Source organism: Dama dama, chromosome 17 (assembly GCF_033118175.1).
Source record: "Dama dama isolate Ldn47 chromosome 17, ASM3311817v1, whole genome shotgun sequence".
In the NCBI taxonomy this organism is placed as follows: Eukaryota; Metazoa; Chordata; class Mammalia; order Artiodactyla; family Cervidae; genus Dama; species Dama dama.
Window position 1 is genome coordinate 26,289,668 of NC_083697.1, and position 12,785 is coordinate 26,302,452.

Below are 12,785 nucleotides of genomic sequence, written 5' to 3' on the forward strand. Positions count from 1 at the left end.
TATATGTAGTCTTTTTTTTTTTTTGTATTGATCATTAACTCATCAAGGGACAGAGCTTTGGTAAATTGTATTTTAAAACATGTTTCAGTCACATATGCTTTTACACATATTAAATACTTCAGAGTCAACTTAAAAAAGAGAAAGAAGTAAAGACAGAGAATATAGACAATTCTTTTAGGATCAAGAGAGAGTTTTTGTTTGTGTTTTTTAAGATAGCCGATGATGATGAGAAAAACCCACCCAATAGGCAGAGTAAATTCAATTATGCAGGACAGAGAAAGGACACTGGCAGGACCAAAATTCAGGAGTAATCTTGAGAGGATAAAGTCCTGTGTAGTGGAGAGGTTCTCCTTAATTAGAAGCAGGATCCACCAGCTAGGTTATATGAGTGGAGATGCATGTAGCTTTAGACTTGTTGAAGAGTGTGTGCACCTTCTTATTGTGACTATTTTCTCCATGGAGAAAGATGGAAGAGGATGCTAACTGAGAGTTAGAAGAAAAAAGAGAGTGTTTGAGGTGTGAGGAGCAAGAAGAAGATACGAAAGAGTCCTTTCAGAGATATTAGAAGAAAATGGTTATGAATTTTAAAAGAGATTGGTTCAGCTGTATACGGTAAAGGTAGAAAGTACAAAGACAATTGAACTTCATAAAGGCAGCTTTTTTTCAGGCAAGTAAATGAAAGAGAGCAAGAAAAGGGAATTGAATTCATCTGCAAGGAGTGATTTTACAATGAAGGTGCCATGGAAACTAAACCAGGTGTGGGCTTGATGAGCTCGTGAATAGGCAGTGGTGAGCTCAGTAGCTGAGAAGTCCTGGCAGCACTGCTGGAGAAATTGCTCTAGAAATTGCTGAAGACAGGACCAGTGGGAGTGAGCTGAAAGAGAGGACATGGGGGTTAGAGAAAGGTAAGCTTGGAATTCTGATCCAGAGGGCATGAAGTTACTGGTAGTGATGGTTGTAGGATGTGCCCCTGAAGAGAGTGGCTGAGATGGGAAAGTTGAGGAAAGCTCATTGAACATAATGAACAAGTCAAAGAATTGAGTGACAGGCTGTGTGGATCATTTGCCTGAATGTTGAAATTACTGAAAATGGATGGCAAAATTAGGTACAGAAAGAGAGAAATTATGGAGGCAATGTGCTAGGTATATAAAATTTTCTGAAGACTAGGAGTAAGGACTGGACCATAAGGGAGGGTAGATATTTGATAGAGTCTGAGGCCACGTGCATTTAAAAATCAATATTTGAATAATTATGTAAATAAACACTGTATTAACGACCATGAATATCTGCCAGAATAGAGGTTGCCTCAATGCCGCTAGCTTAAATTAAGTGAAAAACACGCCAAAAATACTTTAATATATTTAGCAATGAATTGAGAGCAGCTTTTTATCATGACCGTAAATGTTATTCTTACTCTTACAGAATTACTAAGAAATTTCCAGATTGCATGAGAACAGCAAGAGGATTAAATCAGAATACTAATGAAGTGTTTGGAACAGGACCTGACAAATAGCAAGTACCTAATAAAAAGTCATGAAGGAGGAAAATGAAAGATGACTCCTGATGGAGGGAAAATGTTTTGCCTATTTTGCCTCCTTGTTTTATACATTGGCCTAAATCAAAAAAAAAAAAAACAAAAAGACAAAAAAAAACTTTTACATCAAAGTTCACCTTGATCTACACTGGTTTTCCCTGATTTTTAGACCAGATACTTTATCTGTTATTTCTGAGAAGAGTTTTTTGCTAAGCCATGTAAACTACTGGGGAAGAGAGTTAATAATTGACGTTAGAACAACTGACTTACCATGTTTTTACAATTGTGGGGTACATGTTAAGATGCCAAACCCAGAATCCACAAAGTTGGATATATCTGGCCAAAACAAATGAATAAGCCTTAAAGAAAGTTTTGACTTTTTAACCTTAGTCAATGTTAGAAGGCAAAAGACAAACTGAGAAAATCAGCTGCAACATATAGATAAAAGGAGGTTTTATAAAACAATAAGAAAAAGACAAGCCATAACTTTTTTCAAAAGGGCAAAAGATATGGATATGGATAAGGGTTAAAAAGAAGCAGCTGATGAATATAAACTTACCAGAAGAAACCAAAGGTACCTGGCCTTCACTGTTGTTTATAAACCAAAAATGCTCAGCTGTAAAGATGACGTAGCAGCATACTAGCTCAAGCAATGTGTGTGGCAATGAAAATTAGAACACTGTCAACTTTTTGGTTTTAAGTTGGCAATTTTTATCAAAATTCTAAGTATGCATATCCTTTGACCTAGCAGTTCCACTCCTAAGAATTTATTCCAAGCAGATAAGGTGACAATACCCAAAACATGTGTGTTTCAGCATCAGTAATGGTAGAAAAACATTGAGAAGTGTTAGTGGTCATGAAAATACATCCAACAGACTGCTGAATGAAACAAGTATGTCACAAAATAGCATGTGTGGTTCTGATTACGTTTATCTATAAAATATATGTGTGTGTTTTGATATGCAAGTGTCCAAACTGATGTCTGAAAGGATGTTTCCAACCATGTAAATAGTGATTATCATTGAGTCCTGGAATTCCTGGTCATTTTTACATTCTGGTTTATGTTTTTGTATATTGTTTGAATTGCATATGAGGACCACTTACCACCCTAGTGATTTTACATATATGTAAAAAAAATTCTTGTACCTTTATTCTAATTCCCTGAAAAGACCTTGATTAAAGAGGAGGAGAAACATTAACTTATAAACACCTCTAGTTTTGTCTTAGGCCAGTTCTACCTAAGAGAAAATTGTTACCTTATATTCAGGTTCATTTCTATGCTTCATTTTACCTAGCTAATAGGCATAGTTCAAGTAAGCTCTCAACGGAAGTGAGGAAAAACCCACATAGTTTTCTCTTCTGAAAACTTGACCATCTTTAGATCCAATTAAGTGTTTTGTTCTTAAACTGTTTAAAAACTCAACCACTCAGAGTTTGTTGGCAGCTCCATGGGATTTCAAGAAAGAGCACATGGAAATTTCAAAGCGGCAAAAACTGAATTTCCATTTCCCCATTTCTTAGAATACAGTTTCCCTGATGCTGGGTGTCCCTGTGCTGACAGAAGTCTGAGTCTGGTGATGACTTCTGCTGTCTTGAACCCAGGGCCTCAGGGGAAGGGCCCATTGCTCCTGCCATCGCCGTGGTAAAGGTTAAGGATCCTCGGATACACCTGGTTTCTGTGATTTCCCCGTTCTGGTGATCCTATTTAGAACGGGGCTGGAGGGACCCTCAAAGTTGCATTTACCTGTTTATTTCTCAAGGGCTGAACCACTTCTTGAACGCACAGCTCTAGGTCATTGAGATAGTCCTTTTCCGTCTGTATCAGCTCCTTGATGATTTTCGCACGCTTTGCCATCATTCTCCGAATCTGATGCTCATCCTCCTGAGTTAGGGTCTCAGCCGTGGAACACCCAGCCTGTGGTGTCATCTTTTCTGTTAAGTGAAAATGTGTATTAATATACCTGAGACATTCTGTTAGGATTTCTTCTCCTTTGTTACAAACATCCATCACTGCAGAATTATTGTTAGCAAGGAAGAAGGCTTAGGTGTCTTCACCTGTGTTCTTGGGAAGTGATGTGTGGACGTTCTCCCCAGGCTGGAATGCTGTGAAACTGTAAGCAGGAGTGGGGTTTGAGAATGAATATTTCTAACAAGTCAATTAAAAAATACTTGACATGTCTTGTCTTTAAAATATCCCATTGCTATTGTATTAGGTTATAAACCTGATCTTCAGCTAGAGGTAAAAATGTATGAAATCATAGTACGGAACTTCTGGACACATTTGCTTTTAAATCAAGGGAAGATTTTTTAATTTGTAAGTGGAACGCTTTCTAATTTTGTATCTATTAAAAATAATTGTCCCTCATTCTCAGTAGGTGGTATGCAAATCTCCATAATATAGAAAACAATTACATGGGATTGAGATTTGTCTTTCAGTTCACAATCAGAATCCACGAGGAGTGAGGCAGTGGTAGGTTAAATAAATTTCAACCAAGATTTCTTATGGCTCATCTTCAATAGTATGCATATCTTGCTATTGCAAAATTTTCAAACTGCCAAATGGAAATATTTGATAAAAAAATCACAGTGCTCAGGAGATGTTGAAATAAGTGGGAAACCTCATATGTAGCCAGGGTTTTATAGAAGGTATAATGTGAGCAAGTTAAGTATCTTCAAGGATGAGTTTCCCACAGTGATGTAAAATTTTGGAAGCCACAAACTAGGTCACAGATGAAATCACAGCAGTGATAGATAATGGGGCAGCCTGTATGTGTGTCTGTAAATGAATTCCATTTCAGAATTGAAGTCATTACAAATTTAATTTTCATCATAGTCTCTGTAGTTGCAGAAGTAATTTTATTTCCTTTAAAACAAATATGATTCTAGTTAACTGATAAGTAAGACAGCTTAGGGCTTCTCAGGTGGCATTAGTGGTAAAGAACCTGCCTCCCAATGCAGGAAACTTAAAGAGATGCAGGTTTGATCCCTGGGTGGGGAAGATTCCCTGGAGGAGGACATGGCAACCCATTCCAGTGTTCTTTGCCTGGAGAATCCCATGGACAGAGGAGCCTAGTGGGCTATGGCCTGTAGAGTTGCAGGATCTTCTCTTGGCTGACTCAAGAAAGAGCCAAGACAACCAAAGAACTATTATAGCAGAGCTAATGATTCAATGTAAAGAGACTGCCCCAAAAATGTGAAGAGACACAAGAAGAATTGGACACTCCTCTCTCTCTTGCTCAGTAATTTCAGGAGTCCAGGCAGAGGCTGGAATGATGCTGTGAAGGTAATTCCATCATTAGTTTGAAAGGTGTACTAGTTTGGTCTTTGGACAATCCTGACTTGAAGGTGAATATGTTTCTGGGTCATTTACCTGGAAACTATTCTTCCTTCATCAGGAAAGAAGGATTTGACAAATACCATCTAAGAGCACAGGTTTTACAAAGCTTGGGCCATTCCGTGCTAGAGAAATAATCTACATCAGCTATTGAAGGAGAGAATCATGGAAGGAGCTTTCATATCTTGAACCAAATTTTGAGAATTTTGGGATGCTTGATAATTTATAGTACCCTTATTGGAAGGTATAAAAAGCTTGTCTTTCAGCACCCCAGATTTGAAGGAAAAGATATAGTGAGATGTCAGTATTGTGAACTATTTTGGATATAAAAGAGGAGGGCAGGTCAGGAGGTGAGGAGATATGCAGTGAGCAGGTTGTATTTATAACCTGATCTTGTGACCTTTGTGAGCCTCCTTTTGATGGCTCCTTTTAAAAGCTGGGGGATTGAGAGTCAAAGGGCAAAGGGGAATAATGGGGGTTCAAATAATCTGTCAGCTTTGGGGGACTAGCAAGGAGAAGGGAGTCTTTTCTGATTTTGGGCCAAGAAATATTCCAAAAATCCATTCTCAGGTTCTTTTTAGTTCTCAATTCTGGAACTCAATTACTACATGAATTTAATTTACTTTACCAATTTCTCCAGTTGCTGCACTTTAAATGTACAATCCTAGATTTATTAATTAAAAATTATATGTTCTAATCCTGCACAGTATCTTGTTCAGAACGAAGTTAGGAGGTCACAGTGGTGGAAATAGTGTTAGTCAAGATATTTAACTTCAGAAACTTCTCCATTCAGGTATAAAAACCTTCTTAGAGAATTCAGAGTGGCGTGATCTTGTGAGCTATCTTTGTTTGCTCTTTTGACTCAAGTTTATTGTGGGAACAAAGGCTTACATCATTTTCCTATCCAGTCTCTAAACATGTTCTACGTCTGCATTTCTTAAACCAACAAACTCTTCATGATACACTGTGAGCACAAGCTTTGTTGTTATAAGGTCCTTCCTGACGTTTAAAACTTTTATCTTTTAGTTATACAATGTTTTTACATATACTGTGTTTTTATATAAAACTATTTGTAATACATGAATACAACCAACATAGATTACCAAGTCAGCAGTCAGCTATAATAATCTTTTATTTCTAGATAAAGCCACAGAGAAGCTGAATATTTAGGAAAGAAGGAAAAATAAAACTTCCAAAATGACTATTTTCTAGGAGCTAGCATAAACTAAAAGACTGTGCCAAAACTAAAGGGAAATGGAAGCTAAAAGAACATTTAGATAGTCTTGAAACTTAAGTGGCAGTCCAGTAGTTAGGACTTTTTGCCTTCCAGCACAGGGGGTATGGGTTCAATCCCTGCTCAGGGTGTTGGGATCCTGCATGTTTTGTGATAAAAGACCAAAACATAAAACAATAGAAGCAATATTGTAGAAAGTTCAATAGACTTTAAAAATGGCCAACAGCAAAAAAAAAAAAAAAAAAAAAAAAAATACCAACCCAAAAAACAACCAAAAAACCCCCATTTATTTTGTTTAACAAGAATACTGCTACCATGTATGAAAACAGTAACATGTAACTGATCCTCAAGTCCAACCTCTTTCTTTCACCCTCAAGTTTTATTTTTCCAGCAGTGATGATGAATTTTCACTATTCTAGCCACAAATTTCATGAGTAACATATGTGGAAATTCTTGGCCAAGGAAGTTTATGTAAAAGGATTTTGCAGCAGTTTGGGGAAAGGATAATCAGACTTAAGATCAGCTTTGCCACTCTTCACAGAGATAACTTGGTGGATAAAAAGAATAGTTAACCTTACAGGGCCTCAGTTTCTTCATCTGTAAACTAGGAATAAAAACCATCACCGTAATCTCATGAAGACAGAATTAAATGAGCAACAGTATATGGAAGTTCCATAGGGTCTTTAAAACCACATAAATGTTAGTTATTTCCAGACACGGGAATAATAGTCTTCCTTTTTCTCTACTCTTGCCCTTTTCCACCACCTAGGGCAAATAATGATCTCATTATTTTATAGTTATCAACTTGTCAAGAAAAATGTATGACTTGAAGTGGGTGGACAGCTATGTTCAGATGGGAGAGAAGGAGAAATAGGGGCATGGCTCACGGAGAAAATTGAGGCTAGAGCTGATGTTTGGATCCTGGGTAGCTTTCCTGGGCTAGCTGTGTGAGTGGGAAGAACGCTCATCTTTTTGAGGGATGACAAAGCCCCCAGAGGTGGCTTGTGTGGGGCGAGGCTGAGGAGGCTGGTGACAGTCTTCACTGATAGCCCGTGTTTTGCTTTTGCTTGTGTGTGCTCTTTCTGCTTTGCTATTGCTGTTGCCATTGCTGCTGCTGTTATCGCGGTGATTGGAAGGAGAGGTAATTAGTTTTTTCAAGCTATAAAATGATATTTTTGAGGTTAAGTGCCTAGGCTTTGTGCCAGACTTCCTGGGTTCAAATTCCACCTCTAACATTAGATCTGTGACCTTGAACAAGTTATTTAACTCTCTATGCACCAGTCTCCTCCTCTGTAAGTTAAGTGATTGTGAAGATGAAATGAGTTAATGTTTGTTAAATACAACAGTGTCTTTAAGAATAGTAGATACTCGGTAAATGTTTGCTATTATTATTAGAGGCAATTCCTGTTTATTAGCTATAATATAGTTTTCCCTGTATTTTTAGCTGTATTCTAAATTAGTGTGTAACCTTCTCAAAACATTTTCATGTACATATAAATGTACAACAGAAGTTATAATAGATATTTTTTTGGTAAGCATATTATATGTGTGCATATATATATGTATACACACACATATATACATGTGCATACATATATCTTTATTCTTTACGATAACAGTATGATCGTCAGACACTGCCATTTATTTGCCTGAGCAATATTTTATTCTCCCATTTTTTAAAAATAAATTGAACTCTGAATAGATAAAAATGTTAGATTTTAGATTCTTTTTTCAAACTATGTCTCTTTTATGGCAAATAAGATGTTAAGCAGAAATCTCTGAGAGGGGTTTCAGGAGTTTTTAAAAACAAATTTGGCTGGGAGTCTGCTTATTCCATCCTCTACCCATTATGATTCTTACCTTCTTTTTATTGCCTGGAACGTGAATGTGAGTCCTGGAGCGGGGGCAGCCATGATGGAACGTGAAGTACTAGTCACAAAGATTAAATCTATACACCATGGACAGCAGCATGTGGAACGATGTGAAGTATCTCTTTACTCCTAGACTTCTTGTATGAGACACTTAAATTTCCATGTGTTAGGCCACATTTTTTTTCTGTCCTTTTTAGGAAAGTTTATTCCTATGAGATAGATATTTTGGTATCTAGAAATTTTGAGTGCTGCAAATAATGCAACCTACAGTGTGAAACTGGCCTAGCAGGGGAGGAAGGCTTGTCAGGAGGACATTTGTAGTCTGGAGAGTTGGTTATCATTAAAATCCAGTGGCGAAGTATTTGGTAAATCTATATTTCTGCATACCAAGACATATAATTAGAGAATTGGTAGAAAATCAAAATGTTAGCATGTTTTGATTCTTCCTTGTCACTTTCAACAAAAGCTTACAAATTAGATATGAACTCAGACCACAAGTAGCCAATCTACAAGAACAGATGGAAGAAAACACCTAAAAAAAGATTTTCTTCTGGTGGCCTATAATTTAAATAGCCTGAAAGTCCCCAAACTGATTGAAAATGCCAACCACTGCCATTCTTAAAGGAAAGCCCAGGAAATAGTTTTAGTAGGAGATGAGAGTGGTGCCTCAGGGCTTCTTCTTCCAAGAAGAGTACTCTGCCATTCCAGAGAGGGAAAGCATACCAGCCAGGATAAATGTTAATGGTGTCTGAGAGACTGCCAGTGGCCATCAGGCTAGAGAAAATCTATTAATGCCAGATCCCACCTTCTTGGGCCTCATCCCTGAGTCTGACTCATGGTTTTCTGCTAATATCCTGCTGCACTTCTGAATGGAGAGATTTCTGGGCTTTGGAAAGTATCTCTGGACATTAGTGGTCCTGACTTACCTTTTAATTATTGATATACTTTCTCCTGGTCTCTATAATCTGGATTCTTGCTCACTGTAATAGGCAGAAAATGGTCTTTCAAGGATGTCCACATTCTAGTCCTCGAAACTTGTGAGTATGTTACCTCACTGGCAAAGGAGGCTTTGCTGATGTGACTAAGGTTACAGACTTTGAGATGGGGAAGTTATCCTGGATTATCTTGGTGGACCCAGTCTAATCACATTCACCATTCAAAGAAGAAGACAGCAGAGGATAGGTGAAGACTGTGAGGGACTTAACTCACCATTGCTGATTTTTGAAGAGCGGAAGAGGGCCTAAGGGCCAAGGAACGTGAGTGGCCTTTGGAAGCTGAGAACAGGCTGCCAGGAAATAGGTACCAACAACCTGAAGAGTGAGGAATGGCTTTCCCTCTCAAACCTCCAGAAAGGAGCATTGTTCTATTGACACCTTGCTTTCAGCTGTGAAACTAGTAAGCAGAAACCCTGGACTTCTAACCTACAGAAGCTGAGACAATACATTTGCGTTAGTTTAAACTACTAAATTTGTGGTGATTTGTTACAGAGGTGATAGGAAACCAGAATCCCTAAATAATCTGACCTTTGAGAGATCCATCTCTGTTTAGACTGCCCTTTCAAGAACATTGAACTACATGTTGTAAAATTCCTTCCAATTTTCCGTGTTCATCACTGAATCTTCCTGAGCTACTTGTCCAAGATTGCCTGCACCACAGTAGCTTGAGTTTTGATAATGAAATAGACATGAGATTGTCAGTTAGATGTTTTCTGTCAATACATTTTTTCATCTTTGTTCAATGTCTTGGTTTCCAGTGTAGGCCATAAAAACCACCCTTAGACGACAAGTACAGAATTGGGCAGAAATTTTCTATTCGAGAGACATCAGCAATAAACCAGATAGTCCCTGTGATCTGATGAATTATTGTCTTGAATTCACTTTAATGGTTTCCCAGAAGAACCACACAATGGCCCCAGCGGCAGTTACCGCTGTGGCAGTGACTTTGAAGGTTACGGCAATGACAACAGCAAAGAGAAGAAATGAACGGCTACAGAGGAACGGCACACCACTTCAGGTATATTCTACAAACTGTGAAAAATGAATCCCAACCTGCTGGTAGAGACTCAGAGAGTTTACAAGACAACAGATAAAACACTTAAAACTATTTAAATGAATGAATAAGCCTTCAAAAATGGTTAAGAAGTCCTCTGAGGTCTGGAGTAAACTGTAAGGTCAGACCAGGGAATTAAGTTTGGAGGCTGCGACAACCAATTACCTTGGAGACATCTACGGACACTAGTGTCCTGGGAAGATGGAGCCTCTGTGTGTTCACAATGAGGAGACAGGACGTGGTAGAGATGGGATCTGGGCTAGGTGTCTGGGCAGTGGGGGGAGCCTGATGAGACAAAGAGCATAAAGCCTGGCACAGAGAGGAAACATACCCCAGGAGAGGTGAACCAGTTCAATACAAATAATGCTCCAGTGCGAGAGATGGCAGTAAAAATGGTCTTTTCCATGGCTCTGAGCAATGATAGAAAAAAAGCGGGGGCAGGAAGGAATGTTCCCTAATAATTCCAGAATAGTAATTGGCTCTCGTGTGGGTTTGGGGCCTGGATTCAATGAATGCTTAACAAATGATTAAGGGCCTATTCTAAGCCTGAAAGTGTTCCAGCAGTTGAGGATACAGTAATTTTAAAAATATGTTTTAAAAATCCCTTCTCTCATGGAGATAAATTTTAGTGGAGGAAGAAGAATATAAGTTATTTAGTATACAAAAGGTAGTAAGTGGTATGGAAGAAAATACAGTCATAAGGGAAGTACTCAAAAGGTATGAAATTTTAAATAAGACGGCAGGGAAGTTTTCAAATTAAGCAAAGACTTGAAAGGGGACAAAGAATAATGCATTTATCTGACTCCTTCCTGGTCCTTGAACAGGGCATGCACACTCTCACCTTAAAACTTTCCACTGGTTGGTTCCTCTGCTAAAAACTGTGTACCCTAGATACATGCATGACTGAAATGGGTAGGTGGCTGAGAGGGGGTAGGAGACACCAGAGGAGAGGGCAATTTTATAAGTATTTTAAACTTTTAAACATCTTTGTAGTGTTGCAGAAAATGTAAAGGCATTGACGTAATTTAGATATTTTTCAATTAAGAATACATGTCAAAATTTCGAGGCCAACTATTAAAATAATAAAAATGCTATGTAAAGACACATTACCAAAAAGGGATAACAATTAGACTCGTAGCTGCCTTTACATCAGCATTGCCACAAGCCGTGACATAGCAAAGCCTTTAGAGAGCTGAGAGAAAAATAATTGAAATAACTGTCGACCTGCCTAGCAAAACCTTCTCAAAAGTGATGGTAAAATAAGCACATTTTAGAAAAATAACATCTTAGTTTACCTCCAAAAGAGTCTCAGTAAAAGTAATTCTAAAAGATGTACCTTGCCCAGAAGGCTGGGGGCTTCCCAAGTGGCGCTAGTGTTACAGAACTTGCCTGTCAATGCAGGAGACATAAGAGATGCGGGTTGGATCTGGGTCAGGAAGATGCCCTGGAGGAGGGCATGGACACCCACTCCAATATTGCCTGGAGAATCCCATGGATGGAGGAGCCTGGTGGGCTATAGTCCATGGGGTCACAAAGAGTTGGACTTGATAAAGTGACTTAGCAAGCATGCACAGAGGCTGAGCCACCAGAGAGACCCACTCAGAGGGCAGATGGTCCCAAAGGGGAGAATGAGGTGCAGAAAGGGATAGGATAGAAAGAAACGGGGAAAGAGAAATCAGATGGAATGTTAATGCTATGTTAGAACAGTAACCAATGAAACTGATAAAACTGTCTTATCTTTCTAGTTCTGAAATATGTAATTGCCTTTTATGTTTTACACATTGTAAAAAGGAGCACACCTAAACACAGAGAAATTTTAAAATTCCAAGTATAAAGAGAAACTCTTATAAGATTCCTGACAGAAAAAAATTCAGGTGAGAGTAGGACTTGAATTAAATTTCATATGTGTAACACTGGATGCTAGAATTCACTGGAATCAGGTATAAAGAATTCTGAGGAGAAAAGATTTTTGCCCCCTTGTTATATATTATTTATATTAAAAAGCCACTACTTTCAAGCACAGGAGAATTTGGCAAATAGTCACCCTTGTAATCTCTCTGAAAACATTACTTTAGTTAAGAGTACCCAAACATCTCAGTGGAGCAGGAGACGAAACAAGAGAGACTTCTTGTAGAGACTCACTCTCTCCAAACTCCCAGCAAAAACATTCAACAAGTAATAGGATACTGCTAGAAAGTTTAGCAGTATCAGTACTGTGAGGCTAGGAGTTCTCTGGAGAGAGAAGAGATTGGCAAAAATACTCACTACTGTGTCTAGAGAGAAAACAAGGCCTTGGAGGAGTTCAGAGCAAAGACCAGAGGCCTACAGCTCCTTCTGCCCAAAAGGGTCTGATATAAGTCAAGGGCCCTCAGATTGGGAGAAAATAATAGCAAATGAAGAAACAGACAAAGGATTAATCTCAAAAATATACAAGCAACTCCTGAAGCTCAATTCCAGAAAAATAAATGACCCAATCAAAAAATGGGCCAAAGAACTAAACAGACATTTCTCCAAAGAAGACATACAGATGGCTAACAAACACATGAAAAGATGCTCAACATCACTCATTATTAGAGAAATGCAAATCAAAACCACAATGAGGTACCATTACATGCCAGTCAGGATGGCTGCTATCCAAAAGTCTCCAAGCAATAAATGCTGGAGAGGGTGTGGAGAAAAGGGAACCCTCTTACACTGTTGGTGGGAATGCAAACTAGTACAGCCGCTATGGAAAACAGTGTGGAGATTTCTTAAAAAACTGGA

At 38.4% G+C, this 12,785-nt stretch overlaps 1 protein-coding gene across 1 annotated transcript in view; it reads right to left on the reverse strand.

Moving 5' to 3' along the window:
* The window catches only part of ARHGEF38 (Rho guanine nucleotide exchange factor 38), a 141,170-nt gene that overhangs the window by 93,083 nt on the left and 35,302 nt on the right, over positions 1-12,785 (reverse strand). The window contains exon 2 of the mRNA XM_061164270.1: positions 3,279-3,466. Coding sequence (XP_061020253.1) covers positions 3,279-3,466 — 188 coding nt within the window. The remainder of the gene's footprint in view (positions 1-3,278; positions 3,467-12,785) is intronic.